Below are 20128 nucleotides of genomic sequence, written 5' to 3'. Positions count from 1 at the left end.
TAGAGAAAAATACAAAAATCTGCTTAAGTTAAAAAAAAATAGCAAGAGGGTTCGGAGAGGTGGGTGCCCCCCCGCAGGGGGTGCCCCCCGCGCCGAGGGTCTCCAAGGTCCCTTGTCCCTCTGCGGGGCCAGGGGTCCCAGCCCCCCAGCACTGCTGGGGGGGGCTCAGACCCCCCCAGGCTGAGAGTAGCTGAAGAGGGCTTGGAGGGGGCCCAGACCCCCCCCCCCCAAGCCTGGTCCCGGTCCCCACCCCTTTGAGCCTGGCAGCCCACCCTGGGCCCTGCTGGGGGGCACCAGGGACCCCCCAGCTTCATTGAGGAGCACCAGAGACCCCCAGCCTCAGGGTCGGGGTGCTGGAGACCCCCTGGCCTTGAGGGGGGGGCACTGGGGACCCCCCCTGGTCCCTGCTGGGGGGCACTGGGGACCTCCAGCCTTGGGGGGGGGCCACCGGAGACCCCCTTGATCCCTGCTGGGTTGCACCGGGGAGCCCCCTGACCTTGCCGGGGGGCACTGAGGACCCCCCCAACCCCTGCTGTGGGGGCACTTGGGACCCTTGGACTTGGGGAGGGCACTGGGGACCCTCCTGGTCCCTGCTGGGGGGCACTGGGGATCCTCCCAACCCCTGCTAGGAGCGCACTTGGGACCCTTGGACTTGGGGGGCACTGGGGGACTCCCCCGACCTTTCTGGGGGGCACAGGGGACCCCCAGCCTCGGGGATGGAGGGGGGGCTGCAGGACCCCCCCCCCGATCCTTCCCCCACCCCCCCCGGCAGCAGCTCACAGCTCGATCTCGAAGGTTTTCTGCGCGTCGCCGGCGAAGGGGTTGGGGGGCGGCGGCGGGGGGGGCTTAGAGCCCAGGGCCGCCCACTGCACCTCGAAGGGGTCCGGGGGGGCCGGGGGCCGGGCCGGGGGGGCGAAGGCGCTGGCCTTGGCGGCCAGCTCGGCGGCGGGCAGGGGGGCCGCGGCGCAGAAGGCGTTGGCCACCATCTGCGAGGGGGTGATGCCCACCACGGGCACGGCGGGGGCCCCGAGGGGCAGCGCCGGCGGGTAGGCGCCCACGGGGACGAAGGCCGGGAGGAAGACGCCGGCGGCGGGGTGGGGGGCCGCCTCGTAGCCCGGAGGGTAGGCGGGGGGCCCGGCGCCCGCTCGCTGCTGCTGCTGCTGCTGCTGCTGCTGCTGCGCCTTGGCCGTCTTGGAGACCTCCTCGAGCCAGCGCTCGGCCTCCGAGGGCGTGCGGCGGTGGCCCGGCTGGAAGGGGGGGGCCCCGCGGCCGCCCCCTCAGCCCAGGATGCAGGGCCTGCAGGGAGGAGGAGGAGGAGGAGGGATGAAGGAGGCTTTGTGGAGGGGGGAGCTGCGAGATGCGCGATGCACGGACCTGGGGTTGGGGGGTGCACGCAGCAGGCGCTGCTGGTGGGGGGGGGCATGTGGGTGCCCCTATGCATGGGGGGAGACTGGGGTGCCCCTGTCGAGCGGGGGAGATGTGGGTGCCCCTATGCATGGGGGGAGATTGTGGTGCCCCTGTCCAGCAGGGGGGATGTGGGTGCCCCTATGCATGGGGGGAGGTTGGGGTGCCCCTGTCCAGCGGGGGGGATGTGGGTGCCCCTATGTGTGGGGGGAGATTGGGGTGCCCCTGTCCAGCGGGGGGGATGTGGGTGCCCCTATGTGTGGGGGGAGATTGGGGTGCCCCTGTCCAGCGGGGGGGACGTGGGTGCCCCTATGCATGGGGGGAGATTGGGGTGCCCCTGTCCAGCGGGGGGGATGTGGGTGCCCCTATGCATGGGGGGAGGTTGGGGTGCCCCTGTCCAGCGGGGGGGACGTGGGTGCCCCTATGCGTGGGGGGAGACTGGGGTGCCCCTGTCCAGCGGGGGGGATGTGGGTGCCCCTATGCATGGGGCGGAGTGGGGTGTCCCTACGCAAGGGGGGGGAGGACGCCAGGCCGGGGGTACCTGCGAGGCCCCCCTCGGCGGGGGGGGTGGTGGCGGCACCGTTGGGGGCCGCGATGCCGAAGGGGTCCCCGGGGGGGCAGGCGAAGGAGGCGTCGATCTGGCTGCAGAGGTCGTTGATGCCGTCGCTGTCGCCGGGGGGGCTCGACTCCAGCTCCAGCACTGGGGGGGGGGGGGAGGAGGGCACAAAAAGGCGTCGGGGGAGCCCAAAAACTGCAGCATGTAGCCCCAAAGGCTACGTCCAGGGGAGTAACATGCACGGGGGAGTAATGCACGGGGGCAACGTGCAGGGGCAATGTGCACGGGGGAGCAACACACGTGGGGGCAACGTGCTCGGGGGAGGAACGTGCAGAGGCAACGTGCACGGGGGAGCAACACGCGTGGGGGCAATGTGCATGGGGGAGTAACATGCTCAGGGGAGCAATGCGCACGGCGGAGTAATGCACGGGGGCAATGTGCACGGGGCAATGCACAGGAGCAACGCGCACGGCGGAGTAATGCACGGGGGCAAGGTGCCCGAGGCCGCCGCGAGCCCCTCACCGGCGCCGCGGGCCTGGAAGCTGTCCTTGCGCTGCAGGGTGGAGGGCAGCTCGTTGAGCCGGAGCGAGAGCTGCCGCTTGAAGGGCGAGTTCTTCTGGCTGAGGGCCGGGAAGCCGCGGAAGGAGCCCTGGCGCACGAGCTGCTCCAGGGGCGCGTGGCGCCGGGGGATGGCGTGCTGCGGGCCCCCCCCCGCCGCCCCCTCCGCCGGCGACGTGGCGGCCGGCGGCGGCGAGGCGCCGCCGGGCTGCGCCGGCCCGGGGGGCTCCGCCGGGGCCGCCGGGGCCGCCTCGGCTGCCGCGGGACGGGGACGGGGGGGGTTAGAGCGGCCGCCCTTCCTCACCCTCCTCCTCCTCCTCCTCCTCCCGCCCCCCGGCCCCGCGCACCTCGCTTCTGGTCCTGCAGCTGGCGCATGACGCCCTGGCGCTGGGCCGGCTGCGCGGCGCCCGGCGCCCGGAAGGAGCCCTCGCGGGCGAAGCTGGTGCGGGACGTGTCGAAGGAGGCCGTGACGCCGCACTCCTTCTCCCGCCGCTGCTTGCGCTCCAGGCAGGCGGCGAAGGCGCAGCCCACGGCGTGGCTCAGCCGCTCGCCCTGCGGCGCGCGGAGCCTCAGCGCGGCCCCGCGGCGGCCGGCACGTCCCGGGGCATCCCACGCGTCCACCCCCGGAGCAGCCCGCCCAGCCGTCCCCGGAGCGGCCGGCATGTCCTGGAGCGGCCAGCACGTCCCAGGGCATCCCACGCGTCCACCCCCGGAGCAGCCCACCCAGTCATCCCCAGAGCGGCCGGCACGTCCCGGAGCGGCCTGCCGATCTGCCCCCGGAGCAGCCCATATGCCCCAAAGCATCCTACTTGCCCAGCACCGGTGCATCCCTTGCACCTGGCCCTGGGATGCTGCAGCTTGTGCAGGTCTTTCCTTGCACCCGGCTCTGGAGCATCTCCCATGAGCTGGAGCATCCCACATGCCCAGCCCTGGAGCATCCCTCACACCCAGCTCCAGCACATCCCTCCCGAGCCAGAGCATCCCACATGCCTGGCCCTGGCACATCCCTCCTGAGCCGGAGCATCCCGCACACCCAGCCCTGGAGCATCCCTCATGCCTGGCCCTGGAGCATCCCTTGCATCTGGCCTCAGCAGATCCCTCCTGAGCCCTAGAGCATCCCACGTGCCCAGTCCTAGAGCATCCCACGTGCCCAGTCCTGGAACATCCTTCCCAAGCCAGAGCATCCCTCGCATCCAGCCCCAGCACATCCCTCCTGAGCCGGAGCATCCCACGCACCCGGCCCTGGCACATCCCTCCTGAGCCGGAGCATCCCTCGCGCCCAGCCCTGGAACATCCTTCCCAAGCTGGAGCATCCCTCGCGCCCGGTCCCAGCACTCACAGAGTCCTTGAGGGCCAGGAAGCAGTGGCAGATCCAGCGGCGCGTGGTGCCGTCCCGGCAGATGTAGGAGAAGGCCTTGTCGAAGTTGCGGTCGGGGGCGCAGAACGAGACCTTCTCGATGGTCTGGTCGACGAGGAGGTCCTGGGCGAGGAGGGGCCGCGTGAGCGGGGGCCGCCCCGGCCGCGCCGCGCCGCGCCGTGCCGTGCCACGCCGGCCGCCCGCTCACCTTGGTCTTGTCGTCCACCACGCGGAGCCCGTCCGCCGACACCCACAGCACCGACTTCACGGCCTTGCGGCCGCTCTGCAACGAGCCGGCGTCAGCGGGAGGCACCGCGCCGGGCGAGCGCCGAGCCCGCCGGGCGCCGCGCCGGGCACTCACCGCCTTCAGCTTCTTCACGGCCTCCTCACACACGTGCATCCCCCGTGACTCGTCCACCTCCGCGTGGCCCAGGTACTGCGGAGCGGGACGTCAGCACGGGCCGGCCCCCGCGCGCCTGCGTCTCGCCCCCGTGCACGCGGCCCCCGTGCACCAGCGCCTCTCCCCTGTGCACGAGCACGTCGCCCTCGTGCACTGTCTCGCCCCTGTGCACCAGCTCATCGCCCTCGTGCACGAGCACGTGGCCCCTGTGCACCAACGTCTCTCCCTTGTGCATGAGCACGTCGCCCTTGTGCACCAACACCTCCCCCCTGTGCACGAGCACGTCGCCGCCATGCATGCGCACATCACCCTCGTACACCAACGCCTCTCCCCTGTGCACCAGCTCATCGCCCTCACACACAAGCACGTCGCTCCCGTGCACGGGCACATCACCCTCGTGCACCAACACCTCTCCCTTGTGCACAAGCTCATCGCCCCCCGTACCGCAGCCCCTTGCCCCCCTGCACCGGCCCCTCTCCCTTGTGCATGCACCCTTCGCCCCCGTGCACGAGCACGTCGCCCCCGTGCACCGGCCCCTCTCCCCCGCGCACGAGGCTCCACGCCGGGCCGGCGCCCGCCCGCGAAGGGTGGCTCGGGCGGAGGCAGCCCCAGCCCAAGCCCGGGCGCCTCGGGGGGGCCCGGGCAGCCGCCCCCGGCCCCGGGCGCTCACCCGCACGGGGAAGCTGCACTTGCCGCGCCGCACGGCCTCCTCGTCCGCCTGCCATTGGTGCGGCCGGCTGGCCTCCGGCACGTACGCCGGCTTCTTCCGACCCAGGCTCTGCCGCAGCTTGTTCATTGCTGACCCCGCAGGCCTGGGGGGGGGTGGAGGGGGGCAGGGGGTGAACGAGCCCCCCCCCCCGCCCCAAAGCGGGGCCTGGGCTCTGCCCCCAGCGTTTCCCCGGAGCCTCACCCCCCCCCACTCTGCCTGGTCGGGGATCAGAGCCGCGCTGGGGGCCGGGGGGAGGGATTGGGGCGGGGGGGCGGGGGCCCCCCCGTCTCCTCCCGCTTTGATCTCGGCGGCTGCAGACTGAACTGGGCCGCCGCGGCGGGAGGCAGCGTGGCCGGGAAAGGCAAACTCTGCCCGGGCCACGCAGCGCCGGGACCGGGGCCGCGGCGAGGGGGGAGGCGCCGGCGCCCCGGCCGGCTCCTCGCCCCCCCCGGGGCCGGGGCACCCGGGAGCCCCCGCGCTCGCTCCGCAGGCTGGCGGGGGGGGGGGGGCTGGGGTGGGGATCGATGCCAGCACGAAGGGGGCAGAGCCGTCCCCCGTGCCTCCGTGCCGAGGAGGGGGTCCCACCTGCCCCCCACCCTCCTGGGGTGCAGGCAGGGCCCAGGCATCGGGGGGGGAGCGAGGGTTGGGGGCATGCAGCCCTCCGCCCCACACACCGAGGCCTTGGGCCCAGCTGTCCCCCCCCCCCGGACCCCCCAGCCCCACACACCAAGGCCTTGGGCCTGGCTGCCCCAGACCTATAGGGAGCCCCACAGCCACCTGCCAGGCTATGGGCTGCCACCCAGGGGACCCACATACAGGGCTGCTATGTCCTGCCCCCCACCCAGGGGACCCGTGTATGGGGGTGCCACATCCTGCCCCATGGCCCCCACCAGCCCTGGGGGCTGCCACCCGCGCCCTCCCCACCTGGGGGACCCCTCTATGGAGGTGCCACGTCCTGCCCCCCAGACCCACGGATCCCAGCAGCCCTGGGGGCTGCCACCTGCACCCTCCCCACCTGGGGGACCCCTCTATGGGGGTGCCACATCCTGCCCCCCAGACCCACGGATCCCAGCAGCCCTGGGGGCTGCCACCTGCACCCTCCCCACCTGGGGGACCCCTCTATGGAGGTGCCACGTCCTGCCCCCCAGACCCACGGATCCCAGCAGCCCTGGGGGCTGCCACCTGCACCCTCCCCACCTGGGGGACCCCTCTATGGGGGTGCCACATCCTGCCCCCCAGACCCACGGATCCCAGCAGCCCTGGGGGCTGCCACCTGCACCCTCCCCACCTGGGGGACCCCTCTATGGAGGTGCCACGTCCTGCCCCCCAGACCCACGGATCCCAGCAGCCCTGGGGGCTGCCACCTGCACCCTCCCCACCTGGGGGACCCCTCTATGGGGGTGCCACATCCTGCCCCCCAGACCCACGGATCCCAGCAGCCCTGGGGGCTGCCACCTGCACCCTCCCCACCTGGGGGACCCCTCTATGGAGGTGCCACGTCCTGCCCCCCAGACCCACGGATCCCAGCAGCCCTGGGGGCTGCCACCTGCACCCTCCCCACCTGGGGGACCCCTCTATGGGGGTGCCACATCCTGCCCCCCAGACCCACGGATCCCAGCAGCCCTGGGGGCTGCCACCTGCACCCTCCCCACCTGGGGGACCCCTCTATGGAGGTGCCACGTCCTGCCCCCCAGACCCACGGATTTCAGCAGCCCTGGGGGCTGCCACCTGCACCCTCCCCACCTGGGGGACCCCTCTATGGGGGTGCCACATCCTGCCCCCCAGACCCACGGATCCCAGCAGCCCTGGGGGCTGCCACCTGCACCCTCCCCACCTGGGGGACCCCTCTATGGGGGTGCCACATCCTGCCCCCCAGACCCACGGATCCCAGCAGCCCTGGGGGCTGCCACCTGCACCCTCCCCACCTGGGGGACCCCTCTATGGGGGTGCCACATCCTGCCCCCCAGACCCACGGATCCCAGCAGCCCTGGGGGCTGCCACCCGCGCCCTCCCCACCTGGGGGACCCCTCTATGGGGGTGCCACGTCCTGCCCCCCAGACCCACGGATCCCACCAGCCCTGGGGGCTGCCACCAGCGCCCTCCCCACCCGAGGCTGAACCCGCGGGCGGGGATCGCAGGGCCCCACGCGTGTCCCCCCCTCCCCAAGGGCCCTGGAAGCCCACGTGCATGTGCCCCCCCCCCCCCCCCCCGCGGGTGCCACGCTGCAGGGGGCCCCGGGCCCGGAGCTCCCCGCCCCTGACTAAGCACCGGGGGGAGCCGCCGCCGCCGCCGCCCCTGCGGCCCGGGGCGGGGAGGGAGGGAGGGGTGGGGGGAGCGGCCCCTGCGGCCCCCCGCGGTGGGGGGGGGGGGGATGCAGCCGCCCCCCTGCCGGGGGTGGGGGGGGGGGCGGGTTGGGGGATGCCCGGTTCCCCGCGGGGCGGGGGGTCCCGGCGCCGCCGGCCTTACCCCGCCGCGGCTCCGCTGCGCTGCGCTGCGCTGCGCTCGGGCAGGACCCGCCGCCGCCCCCGGCCCCCCCCGCCCGCCCCGCCGGGCTGTGGCTACAATGTTGCACGCACGCGCCTTCCGCTTCCCGCCCGCGGCCACGCCCCCCTCATGCATATGCAAACGAGGCACCACCCACACATGCAAATTCCCTCCGCAGCCCCGCCCCTCCTCCCTCCACGCCATTGGGCCAGAGGTGCGCGGCATGCAAATGAGCCGACCTCACCCTCCCCCCCCCCCGGTGGCCCCGCCCCCAAGCCCCTCCCGCTCCATCACCACCACCCGCGTGGATATGCAAATGAGAGGATATGCAAATGAGACGCCCCTCCCCTATTGGGGGGCCGCAGGGCAGACCACCAGGGCCCCGCCCCCACCGGCGCGAGGGGTTATGAATACGCAGATTAGGTCTCGCGTGGCCACGCCCTCCCTCATTTACATGGAGGCTCCGCCTCCTCCATCTGGTCCCTCCACGCAGGCAGCTGGGTCCCCCCCAGGCCCCCCCAACCTGCCCCGAAACGCGGACCCCCGCCCCAAAACTGGCCCCATAGCGCCAGCCTGACCCAAAATACGGACCCCCCGCCCCAAAAATGGCCCCATAAGGCCAGCCTGACCCAAAATACGGACCCCCCCACCCAAAAACTGGCCCCATAGCGCCAGCCTGACCCAAAACACAGACCCCCCGCCCCAAAACTGGCCCCATAGCATCGGCCTGACCCAAAATACGGATCCCCCGCCCCAAAACTGGCCCCATAGCACCAGCCTGACCCAAAATACGGACCCCCGCCCCAAAACTGGCCCCATAGCATCGGCCTGACTCAAAATACGGATCCCCCGCCCCAAAACTGGCCCCATAGCACCAGCCTGACCCAAAACACGGACCCCCGCCCCAAAACTGGCCCCATAGCGCCAGCCTGACCCAAAATACGGACCCCCGCCCCAAAACTGGCCCCATAGCATCGGCCTGACTCAAAATACGGATCCCCCGCCCCAAAACTGGCCCCATAGCGCCAGCCTGACCCAAAACATGGACCCCCCGCCCCCAAACAGACCCCCCTGAACTCAACGAGACCCCATAAATCCACCCCAAACAGCAGGCTATGGGGTCACCCCACAGCCGGGCCGCAGCCCGCCCCAGCTCGGGGGAAATCATCCGTCTTTATTGCCCGCGGCCGGAGGAGGGAGACGCCGGGGAGAGACGCCGGTCCGACCCCCAGGCTCCGCGGTGGGGGGATCCGGGCCGCCGCCGGTCCTGCTCCGCGCTGGGGGGATCCGGGCCGCCGCCGGTCCGGCCCCTGGGCTCCGTGCTGGGGGGATCCGGGCCGCCGCCGGTCCTGCTCCGCGCTGGGGGGATCCGGGCCGCCGCCGGTCCGGCCCCTGGGCTCCGTGCTGGGGGGATCCGGGCCGCCGCCGGTCCTGCTCCGCGCTGGGGGGATCCGGGCCGCCGCCGGTCCGGCCCCTGGGCTCCGCGCTGGGGGGATCCGGGCCGCCGCCGGTCCTGCTCCGCGCTGGGGGGATCCGGGCCGCCGCCGGTCCGGCCCCTGGGCTCCGCGCTGGGGGGATCCGGGCCGCCGCCGGTCCTGCTCCGCGCTGGGGGGATCCGGGCCGCCGCCGGTCCGGCCCCTGGGCTCCGTGCTGGGGGGATCCGGGCCGCCGCCGGTCCGGCCCCTGGGCTCCGCGCTGGGGGGATCCGGGCCGCCGCCGGTCCTGCTCCGCGCTGGGGGGATCCGGGCCGCCGCCGGTCCGGCCCCTGGGCTCCGTGCTGGGGGGATCCGGGCCGCCGCCGGTCCTGCTCCGTGCTGGGGGGATCCGGGCCGCCGCCGGTCCGGCCCCTGGGCTCCGCGCTGGGGGGATCCGGGCCGCCGCCGGTCCTGCTCCGCGGCGGCTGCCCCACGCACCGAGCTACGGCCTCGGCGCCCAGTACCGAGCGTAGAGCTCCTCGAACATGTCCCGGCAGGGCACGCGGGCCCGGAGCCGGGCGCACACCAGGAAGGATCCGGCCATTTTACGGTGCAGGGAGTAGCTCTCCTCCGGGGGCGGCGCGAGGCGGTGCCGCAGCATCACCGGCACCAGGGCCTGGATGCGGCGCGTGGTGCTCTGCGCCCCGAAGTCGAAGGGTCCCGCCGAGGAGAAGGCCTCGCCCAGGATCATCACGGCGTCCACGTGCGCCGCCTCGAAGGCCTGCCGGGGCGGGCGCCGTTACCGCCGGCGCGGCCCCGGACCCGCCGGCCTCCGTCCCGCCGGCCTCACCTTGGTCTCGAACCCCGTCAGGAACTTCAGGTCTTTGGATTTCTGGAGCACCTTGTCCCGGTCGCCGTCGGCCGCGGCCCTCACCGCCTGCGGAGGGGCACGTGAGACGAGCCGCGGCGGGGAAGGGGGCGGCCGCGCCGGCACGGCCCGTACCTCGATGTAGTGGTCCGTGAACTCTTTGTCGAAGGAGCGGCTGGCCCCGAAGTCGAGCAGAGTCACCTGGAAGGCCGCAGGGACGGAGAGAGACGGACGCTCGGGTCAGAGAAGCGCAGCGCTCCCCTCCGAGAGCTGCCGCCGCGTCCCAGCCCACCCCGCAGCGCGGCGCTTCCCGGCGAGCGGAGCCCATCTGGGATTCGCCCCCGGGGCTGGGGGATGCTCCGCTTCGGGGACAGGAGGATCCACAGGGAGCGGAGACCCCGGATCCCGGCGCCGGCACAGCAGGAAGTTCAGAGGCGGAAAAACGCCGGCTCCGCGGGGACGGGGACCCGCCTCACCCTGTGCTTCCCGGCGTCGTAGAAGAAGTTGGCCCAGTTGGGATCCGTCTGCATGAAGCGAAACTCGAAGAGCTCCCGGAGGCAGAGGCGCAGGATGTTGGAGCAGATCTGGGTGGGGGGCAGCGAGGCGGGGGGTTATTTCGCACCGGAGAAGAGCGGGGCCGGATCCAGGCACGTCCCAACCCCGTGGGAGGGACACGGCGGTGCCCCGGCCCCGGCCCAATTTGGGCACCGTGCTCCGGGAACCCCGGCGTGCTCCGGGGGCCACTCGCCTCGTCGCGGACGTCCTGGCCGAGCTCCAGGCACCGATCCAGGGGGACGCCGCTCACCAGCTCCATGGACAGCACCCGGGCCGCGGTGAGCTCGTCGATGACGCGCGGCACCGCGAAGAAGGGGTCGCCCCGCAGCAGCCGCCTGGGGGGGGGCGCGGGGCACGCGGCGGTGGGGGGGCGGCGGGCCGGAGCGGGGCTGCGAGCGAGCCGCCCCCCAGCCCTGCGCCCCGTCGGCCCCCGCGGCCCCGGCACCTGAACGTCCGGGCGCAGCCGGCCTCCCGGTGATAGTCGCATTCCCACTCCAGCTCCTTCTGCAGGACCTGCAGGGTGTTGTCGGCGAAGAGGCCTTGGGGAGACGCGGGGATTTAGGGGGAGGGACGCGGCGGCCCCCCCCGGAGCGGGCAGGGGCTCCTCTCCGAGGGCAGGCGGCGCAGGGAGCCCCCGGCCCGCGGAGGTCCCGTCTCACCTTCGGGCAGCGCCACGCTCATCTTGAGCAGCGAGAGCAGGTTGTCCACGTCGCTGCGGATGCTCTGGGCGATGCCGGGGTACTGCGGGGGCGCGGGGCGGCTCGGCACGCGGAGGCGGGGGGGCCACGGGGGCCCCCAGCCGCGCCCCCCCCCCCCCCCAAGCCCTCGGCTCCCCGCCTGCGGGCATCCCGCGGCTCACCTGGATCTTCACGGCCACCTCCGTGCCGTCCCGCAGCACGCCCTGGTGCACCTGCCCGATGGAGGCAGCCGCGAAGGGCGTCTCCTCGAAGGCCGACATCTTCTCCCGCCAGGCGGGTCCCAGCTCCTCCGCCAGCACTTGCTGTGGCGCAGGGAGCGGGCGGCGTGTGCGCGTGCCAGGCCACGCGTGTGCGCGCCGGGCCACGCGTGTGCGCGCCGGGCCGCGCGGGCTGCCGCGGCCCCGCGCCAGCGGGACGCACGGAAACGCCCTCCCGCCCCAGGCCGCGATCGACCAGGCAGCCCCGACGCAAAGCCCAGGCGCTCGGGCCGAGAGGGACGAGCAGCCCCGAGGCAGAAAATCCTCCGGCCGCCGCCACGAGGCTGGGAAGGTCGGGGACGCCCGGGACGCCCCGCGGGCGCTGGGGAGGGAGGGAAGGCGGCGCGGAGCTACTCACGCTCGCCTGCCAGCTCGGCATGAAGTCGGCGCCCTGCCGCACGCGCTCGAAGATCCTCTGCAGCTGCGGGCTGAGGAAGCTGCTGTCTGCGGGGAGAGGGCGCGTGCCGGAGCCGGGAGGCAGCCGGGGCCGCGCCGGGGGGCGGCCCCCGCCCCACGCCGCCCCCCGGGAATGGGGGGCAGTGGGGGGGGAGGCCCTACCTTGGAGGCTCAGCATCTGCCCCAGCTTGAGCGCGGCGCCGCGCACCCGGCACAGCGTGTCCACGATGCGCTCGGCGTTGGCCTCCGACAGGAAGGGGCTGGAGTCCAGCAGGGAGCCGGCGGCTGGGCGGGGGGGCGTCCGCGTGAGCCCCCCCCCCACACACACCCCGCCGTGGGGCGGCGTGGCACGGCACGGCACGGCACGGCACGGCGTGGGGGGCTGCCCCCCCCCCCCCCAAGCTCCGCCGCCGCCCCCCCGCCCCGGTACTCACGCGCGGGCCGGCGCTGCCTGCTCAGCGACGTCCGCGCCGCCTCCGCCAGGGCGCCCAGGCCCAGCCCCACGGCCAGCCCTGGGGGCAGACAGGGGGGCGCGGGAGGGAGCCGTTCCCCCCCACCACCCCCATGACCCCCCCCCCAGCCCCACAACCGCCCCCCCCGGCCGTACCTCCGAAGCTGGCCAGGCGGCCGAGGCGCGAGGCGGGCACCGTCCGCTGCCGGGCCCGGGGGCTGAGCTGCGGCGGGGGGGCGCCGGGCCGGGAGCGGGGCGCGGCGGCGGTGGGGCACGGCCCCCCCCGGCCCCCCCGGCCCGCCCCCCGCCTCGGGGTCCTCGGCGCCCGCCTGCCGCCGCGCCTCGCGGGCCCGCCGGATCTCGTCGGCCGGCAGCGCGCGGAGCGCCGCGTCCCGGTGCAGGGGGCGAGGGGGGGGCGTCGGGAGCTGGGTGGGGAGGGCAGGGCTGGGCCGAGACCCCCGCGGCCCCCGTGGCCCCCCGCCCCACGGAGGGGACGGGGCAGGGCTGGGCACGGGAACGGGGGGCCAAGCGGTCCCTGTATGGGGGGGTGAAGCAGGGGGTCACAGGGTCCCTGTATGGGGGGGTTAGGGGGGGTCAAGGGGTCCCTGTATGGGGGGGGGCAGGGGATCACAGGGTCCCTGTATGGGGGGTCAGGGGGTCACAGGGTCCCTGTATGGGGGGGTCCGGGGGGTCAAGGGGTCTCTGTATGGGGGGGAGGGGCCCAGGGGTCAAAGAGTCCCTGTATGGGGGGGGTCAGGGTGTCTCTAACTGGGGGGGAGGATCAGGGCCGGGGTCAAAGGGTCACTGCACAGCGGGTCAGGGGTCAAAGGTTTCTGCCTAAAGGAGTCAGAGGTCAAACGGCTCCATCCCGGGCGGGGCAACCGGGGGCGCGGGGCGGGGCGGGGTGTCAGCACTCGGGGTCAGAGGGCGCCTGTCCGGGGACGAGGGGGGGGGTCAGGAGCCGGGGTCAGGGGTCAGGGGTCAGGAGCCGGGGTCAGAGGTCAGGGGTCAGGCTCACCCTCTCGCTGCTCGGGGGGGGCTGGAGCGGGGCCGCCGCGGCCCCCCGCAGCACCGGCCACGCGGCAGCCACCTGCGGGAGGGGTCAGGGGTCAGGGGTCACGGCCCCGCGCGCGGGGGGGGGGGGGGCCGAGGGTCAGCGCGCGGCGGGGTTAAAGGTCACCGCTCGCGCACCCCGGAAGCAAAGCGAAGCCGCGTCCTCACCCGGCCCCGCGCCATCGCGCCGCTTCCGCCCCCGGCGGCCCCGCCCCCGCCGCCGGCCAATCACAGCCTCGCCCGCCCGCCGCCGGGGCAGCCAATGAGGGAGGAGGGAAGGGGAGGCCCCGCCCCGTGCCGGGAGGGCGCGGCGTGGCGAGGGGGCGGGGCCAGAGCAGCGCGCATGCGCCGTGGGAGCGGGGGCGGGGCGGTGCCGCAGCAGCGCATGCGCCGCAGGGGGCGGGGTGGGGGGGGCGCGGACACGCGGGGGCGCCCTCGCACCCGGCCCCATGGCACCTGCCCCCACTGCACCCCCAGCCCCATGGCACCTGCCCCATTGCACCCTGAGCACCCCCAGCCCCATGGCACCCGCCCCCACTGCACCCCCAGCCCCATCGCACCTGCCCCCGCTGCACCCCCAGCCCCATGGCACCTGCCCCACTGCACCCTGAGCACCCCCAGCCCCATGGCACCCGCCCCCACTGCACCCCCAGCCCCATCGCACCTGCCCCCGCTGCACCCCCAGCCCCATGGCACCTGCCCCACTGCACCCTGAGCACCCCCAGCCCCATGGCACCCGCCCCCACTGCACCCCCAGCCCCATCGCACCTGCCCCCGCTGCACCCCCAGCCCCATCGCACCTGCCCCACTGCACCCTGAGCACCCCCAGCCCCATGGCACCCGCCCCCACTGCACCCCCAGCCCCATCGCACCTGCCCCCGCTGCACCCCCAGCCCCATGGCACCTGCCCCACTGCACCCTGAGCACCCCCAGCCCCATGGCACCTGCCCCCACTGCACCCCCAGCCCCATCACACCTGCCCCCTCTGCACCCCCAGCCCCATGGCACCTGCCCCACTGCACCCTGAGCACCCCCAGCCCCATGGCACCCGCCCCCACTGCACCCCCAGCCCCATCGCACCTGCCCCACTGCACCCTGAGCACCCCCAGCCCCATGGCACCCGCCCCCACTGCACCCCCAGCCCCATGGCACCTGCCCACTGCACCCTGAGCACCCCCAGCCCCATGGCACCTGCCCCCACTGCACCCCCAGCCCCATCACACCTGCCCCCGCTGCACCCCCAGCCCCATGGCACCTGCCCCACTGCACCCTGAGCACCCCCAGCCCCATGGCACCCGCCCCCGCTGCACCCCCAGCCCCATGGCACCTGCCCCACTGCACCCTGAGCACCCCCAGCCCCATGGCACCCGCCCCCACTGCACCCCCAGCCCCATCACACCTGCCCCCTCTGCACCCCCAGCCCCATGGCACCTGCCCCACTGCACCCTGAGCACCCCCAGCCCCATGGCACCCGCCCCCACTGCACCCCCAGCCCCATGGCACCTGCCCCACTGCACCCTGAGCACCCCCAGCCCCATGGCACCTGCCCCCACTGCACCCCCAGCCCCATCACACCTGCCCCCTCTGCACCCCCAGCCCCATGGCACCTGCCCCATTGCACCCTGAGCACCCCCAGCCCCATGGCACCCGCCCCCACTGCACCCCCAGCCCCATCACACCTGCCCCCTCTGCACCCCCAGCCCCATGGCACCTGCCCCACTGCACCCTGAGCACCCCCAGCCCCATGGCACCTGCCCCCACTGCACCCCCAGCCCCATGGCACCTGCCCCCTCTGCACCCCCAGCCCCATGGCACCTGCCCCACTGCACCCTGAGCACCCCCAGCCCCATGGCACCTGCCCCCACTGCACCCCCAGCCCCATCGCACCTGCCCCCGCTGCACCCCCAGCCCCATGGCACCTGCCCCATTGCACCCTGAGCACCCCCAGCCCCATGGCACCCGCCCCCACTGCACCCCCAGCCCCATCACACCTGCCCCCTCTGCACCCCCAGCCCCATGGTACCTGCCCCATTGCACCCTGAGCACCCCCAGCCCCATGGCACCCGCCCCCACTGCACCCCCAGCCCCATCACACCTGCCCCCTCTGCACCCCCAGCCCCATGGCACCTGCCCCACTGCACCCTGAGCACCCCCAGCCCCATGGCACCTGCCCCCACTGCACCCCCAGCCCCATCGCACCTGCCCCCGCTGCACCCCCAGCCCCATGGCACCTGCCCCATTGCACCCTGAGCACCCCCAGCCCCATGGCACCCGCCCCCACTGCACCCCCAGCCCCATGGCACCTGCCCCCTCTGCACCCCCAGCCCCATGGCACCTGCCCCACTGCACCCTGAGCACCCCCAGCCCCATGGCACCTGCCCCCACTGCACCCCCAGCCCCATCACACCTGCCCCCTCTGCACCCCCAGCCCCATGGCACCTGCCCCATTGCACCCTGAGCACCCCCAGCCCCATGGCACCCGCCCCCACTGCACCCCCAGCCCCATCGCACCTGCCCCACTGCACCCTGAGCACCCCCAGCCCCATGGCACCTGCCCCCACTGCACCCCCCAGCCCCATGGCACCTGCCCCCGCTGCACCCCCAGCCCCATGGTACCTGCCCCATTGCACCCTGAGCACCCCCAGCCCCATGGCACCTGCCCCCACTGCACCCCCAGCCCCATCACACCTGCCCCCGCTGCACCCCCAGCCCCATGGCGCCTGCCCCACTGCACCCCCAGCCCCATGGCACCTGCCCCCACTGCACCCCCAGCCCCATCGCACCTGCCCCACTGCACCCTGAGCACCCCCAGCCCCATGGCACCTGCCCCCTCTGCACCCCCAGCCCCATGGCACCTGCCCCACTGCACCCTGAGCACCCCCAGCCCCATGGCACCTGCCCCCACTGCACCCCCAGCCCCATCACACCTGCCCCCACTGCACCCCCAGCCCCATGGCACCTGCCCCCACTGCACCCCCAGCCCCATCGCACCTGCCCCACTGCACCCTGAGCACCCCCAGCCCCATGGCACCCGCCCCCACTGCACCCCCAGCCCCATCGCACCTGCCCCACTGCACCCTGAGCACCCCCAGCCCCATGGCACCTGCCCCCACTGCACCCCCAGCCCCATCGCACCTGCCCCCGCTGCACCCCCAGCCCCATGGTACCTGCCCCATTGCACCCTGAGCACCCCCAGCCCCATGGCACCTGCCCCATTGCACCCTGAGCACCCCCAGCCCCATGGCACCCGCCCCCTCTGCACCCCCAGCCCCATCGCACCTGCCCCACTGCACCCTGAGCACCCCCAGCCCCATGGCACCTGCCCCCACTGCACCCCCAGCCCCATGGCACCTGCCCCATTGCACCCTGAGCACCCCCAGCCCCATGGCACCCGCCCCCACTGCACCCCCAGCCCCATCGCACCTGCCCCACTGCACCCTGAGCACCCCCAGCCCCATGGCACCTGCCCCCACTGCACCCCCAGCCCCATGGCACCTGCCCCCGCTGCACCCCCAGCCCCATGGTACCTGCCCCATTGCACCCTGAGCACCCCCAGCCCCATGGCACCTGCCCCCACTGCACCCCCAGCCCCATCACACCTGCCCCCACTGCACCCCCAGCCCCATGGCACCTGCCCCCACTGCACCCCCAGCCCCATCGCACCTGCCCCACTGCACCCCCAGCCCCATGGCACCTGCCCCCACTGCACCCCCAGCCCCATCACACCTGCCCCCGCTGCACCCCCAGCCCCATGGCGCCTGCCCCACTGCACCCCCAGCCCCATGGCACCTGCCCCCACTGCACCCCCAGCCCCATCGCACCTGCCCCACTGCACCCTGAGCACCCCCAGCCCCATCACACCTGCCCCCACTGCACCCCCAGCCCCATCACACCTGCCCCCACTGCACCCCCAGCCCCATCGCACCTGCCCCACTGCACCCCCAGCCCCATGGCACCTGCCCCCACTGCACCCCCAGCCCCATCACACCTGCCCCCGCTGCACCCCCAGCCCCATGGCGCCTGCCCCACTGCACCCCCAGCCCCATGGCACCTGCCCCCACTGCACCCCCAGCCCCATCGCACCTGCCCCACTGCACCCTGAGCACCCCCAGCCCCATGGCACCTGCCCCCTCTGCACCCCCAGCCCCATGGCACCTGCCCCACTGCACCCTGAGCACCCCCAGCCCCATGGCACCTGCCCCCACTGCACCCCCAGCCCCATCACACCTGCCCCCACTGCACCCCCAGCCCCATGGCACCTGCCCCCACTGCACCCCCAGCCCCATCGCACCTGCCCCACTGCACCCTGAGCACCCCCAGCCCCATGGCACCTACCCCCTCTGCACCCCCAGCCCCATGGCACCTGCCCCACTGCACCCTGAGCACCCCCAGCCCCATGGCACCTGCCCCCACTGCACCCCCAGCCCCATCACACCTGCCCCCTCTGCACCCCCAGCCCCATGGCACCTGCCCCACTGCACCCTGAGCACCCCCAGCCCCATGGCACCCGCCCCCACTGCACCCCCAGCCCCATCGCACCTGCCCCACTGCACCCTGAGCACCCCCAGCCCCATGGCACCTGCCCCCACTGCACCCCCAGCCCCATCGCACCTGCCCCCGCTGCACCCCCAGCCCCATGGTACCTGCCCCATTGCACCCTGAGCACCCCCAGCCCCATGGCACCTGCCCCCACTGCACCCCCAGCCCCATCACACCTGCCCCCGCTGCACCCCCAGCCCCATGGCGCCTGCCCCACTGCACCCCCAGCCCCATGGCACCTGCCCCCACTGCACCCCCAGCCCCATCGCACCTGCCCCACTGCACCCTGAGCACCCCCAGCCCCATGGCACCTGCCCCCTCTGCACCCCCAGCCCCATGGCACCTGCCCCACTGCACCCTGAGCACCCCCAGCCCCATGGCACCTGCCCCCACTGCACCCCCAGCCCCATCACACCTGCCCCCACTGCACCCCCAGCCCCATGGCACCTGCCCCCACTGCACCCCCAGCCCCATCGCACCTGCCCCACTGCACCCTGAGCACCCCCAGCCCCATGGCACCTGCCCCCTCTGCACCCCCAGCCCCATGGCACCTGCCCCACTGCACCCTGAGCACCCCCAGCCCCATGGCACCTGCCCCCACTGCACCCCCAGCCCCATCACACCTGCCCCCGCTGCACCCCCAGCCCCATGGCGCCTGCCCCACTGCACCCCCAGCCCCATGGCACCTGCCCCCGCTGCACCCCAGCCCCATGGTACCTGCCCCATTGCACCCTGAGCACCCCCAGCCCCATGGCGCCTGCCCCCACTGCACCCCCAGCCCCATGGCACCTGCCCCTGCTGCACCCCCAGCCCCATGGCACCTGCCCCACTGCACCCTGAGCACCCCCAGCCCCATGGCGCCTGCCCCACTGCACCCCCAGCCCCATGGCACCTGCCCCACTGCACCCTGAGCACCCCCAGCCCCATGGCGCCTGCCCCACTGCACCCCCAGCCCCATGGCACCTGCCCCCACTGCACCCCCAGCCCCATCGCACCTGCCCCCGCTGCACCCCCAGCCCCATGGTACCTGCCCCATTGCACCCTGAGCACCCCCAGCCCCATGGCACCTGCCCCACTGCACCCTGAGCACCCCCAGCCCCATGGCACCTGCCCCCGCTGCACCCCCAGCCCCATGGCACCTGCCCCACTGCACCCTGAGCACCCCCAGCCCCACAGCCCGCAGGCCCCATTGCTCCCAGGCCCCACTGCACCCTGCGGCCGTCCCTGCTCCCCGCAGCCCCGCTCTGGCCGCGGCCTCAGGCCAGGGCTGCTCAGCACCCGCCTCCTCCGCAGCCGCGGTGGCTCCAGCGCCGAAGCGGAGCAGCGCGTCCGCGGGCGGGAAGGGGCTCGGGCGCAGAGCAGCCCGGGGGTCCGCGCCGGCGCCGTGGGGCGGGAGCCATCCCTGCGCGGCGCAGCGGGAACCAACACCGCGAGCGGGTCCCAGACGTCCGCCTTTAATGGGGCGCGCGCGGCCGGGGCGCGGCGGCACCCGCGAGCGCGGCGCGGGCTCGGCCCTTCTCCGCGCCCGTCCACGGCACTTCCCGCAGGCGAGCGGCACCGCGAGGCTTTGCCAGGACGCGGCGGCAGGGACGGGCTCGGCTCCCCGCCTTCCTCCGGGACGCGCTGCAGCCGCGGGGCGTCCTCGCTCTCCGGGGCCGGCCGCTGCCCGCGCCGCGGGGAGCTACACGCCGGGGGCCAAGGGGTGCAGCAGCACAGCCTTGCCGCAGAGCCCAGCGCGCACGCCGCCCGCCGGCACCACGTAGACCTTGCCGTCGCCCGCCCGGCGCGGGCTGAAGTCCGTCAGCTGCGCGTTGCTCTCGTGCAGCCGCCCGTAGCCCCAGAGCTGCACGCGGCGGCTCTTGCCCTGCTTGGCCAGCAGGAAGATCTCGCCCAGGTCCTCGTCCGGTGGCAGCCGGGGGGGCCCCGGCCCGGGGTGGAAGAGCCCGGGGATCTCGGAGTCCTCGCGGCAGCCGGGGCTCGGCGCCGGGCTCTTCAGGCCCAGCAGCGCTCCTGGAGCGGAGGCCGCGCTCAGCTCCGCGGTGGGACGGCGCCGGGGGCTCCCCGCCGCCCCCCGCCAGCGCGGACGTACCTGAGACCACGGCCCAGTGCGCCTTGTGGCCCCGGCGGCAGCAGGGCTCGTGGTTGCTGTCCTCGTCGTAGCTGGGGTGGGCGTTAAGGGGCGCAACGGGGCGGCGGGGTGGGGAGCGCGGCGGGGTGGGGAGCGCGGCGCGGAGGGGAGCGCGGCGGCGGCGGCGGCGGGAGGATACGGCACGAGCAGGGGCCGGCCGGCGGCCAGGTGCCGCAGGATCCGGGGCCGGCTGTCCCCTTCCAGGCCGCCTGAAAGCAGCTCCGCGCGGCAGGGGAACAGCTCCTGGGCCAGCGCGGCCACGTGCGCCGCTGCGGGGGCGTGGGGTGGGGTGGGGGGACG

The 20128-nt window shown here is 74.7% G+C and overlaps 3 protein-coding genes and 1 long non-coding RNA gene across 5 annotated transcripts in view; all 4 read right to left on the bottom strand.

Moving 5' to 3' along the window:
* Positions 1–776: 776 nt before the first annotated feature.
* NUMBL (NUMB like endocytic adaptor protein) lies at positions 777–7515 on the bottom strand. The gene is given in 9 exon segments (XM_062598230.1): positions 777–1333; positions 2024–2104; positions 2483–2773; positions 2866–3070; positions 3858–3998; positions 4084–4158; positions 4237–4311; positions 4946–5087; positions 7451–7515. Coding segments are annotated over 8 exon segments (1551 nt in total). The 5' UTR covers positions 5072–5087; positions 7451–7515.
* A 1067-nt stretch (positions 7516–8582) lies between these two features.
* Positions 8583–12340, bottom strand: COQ8B (coenzyme Q8B; the record flags this gene model as incomplete). The annotated part of the gene is made up of 12 exons (XM_062598190.1): positions 8583–9664; positions 9734–9820; positions 9887–9952; positions 10228–10335; positions 10500–10641; positions 10752–10845; positions 10966–11047; positions 11166–11306; positions 11620–11705; positions 11820–11942; positions 12092–12169; positions 12265–12340. Coding segments are annotated over 12 exons (1362 nt in total), but the record flags the coding sequence as incomplete, so codon positions are not given.
* An 88-nt stretch (positions 12341–12428) lies between these two features.
* LOC134152671 (uncharacterized) lies at positions 12429–13362 on the bottom strand. The gene is made up of 3 exons (XR_009961050.1): positions 13300–13362; positions 13127–13198; positions 12429–12533 (listed from the first exon to the last, which is right to left on the bottom strand). It is a non-coding gene; the product is annotated as an uncharacterized LOC134152671 (long non-coding RNA).
* Positions 13363–19138: 5776 nt separating this feature from the next.
* The window catches only part of ACTMAP (actin maturation protease), a 41931-nt gene continuing 40941 nt past the window's right edge, over positions 19139–20128 (bottom strand). For both annotated transcript variants that reach the window (XM_062598227.1, XM_062598228.1), the window contains exons 3-5: positions 19968–20097; positions 19790–19860; positions 19139–19710 (exon numbers count right to left, since the gene is read on the bottom strand). In XM_062598227.1, the coding sequence (XP_062454211.1) occupies positions 19382–19710; positions 19790–19860; positions 19968–20097 (530 nt within the window). In that variant the 3' untranslated portion in view covers positions 19139–19381. The remainder of the gene's footprint in view (positions 19711–19789; positions 19861–19967; positions 20098–20128) is intronic.

Source organism: Rhea pennata, chromosome 32 (genome assembly GCF_028389875.1).
Source record: "Rhea pennata isolate bPtePen1 chromosome 32, bPtePen1.pri, whole genome shotgun sequence".
NCBI lineage: Eukaryota > Metazoa > Chordata > Aves > Rheiformes > Rheidae > Rhea > Rhea pennata.
The sequence above is the reverse complement of the archived record's forward strand: the minus strand, read 5'-3'. Positions and strand labels throughout refer to the sequence as shown.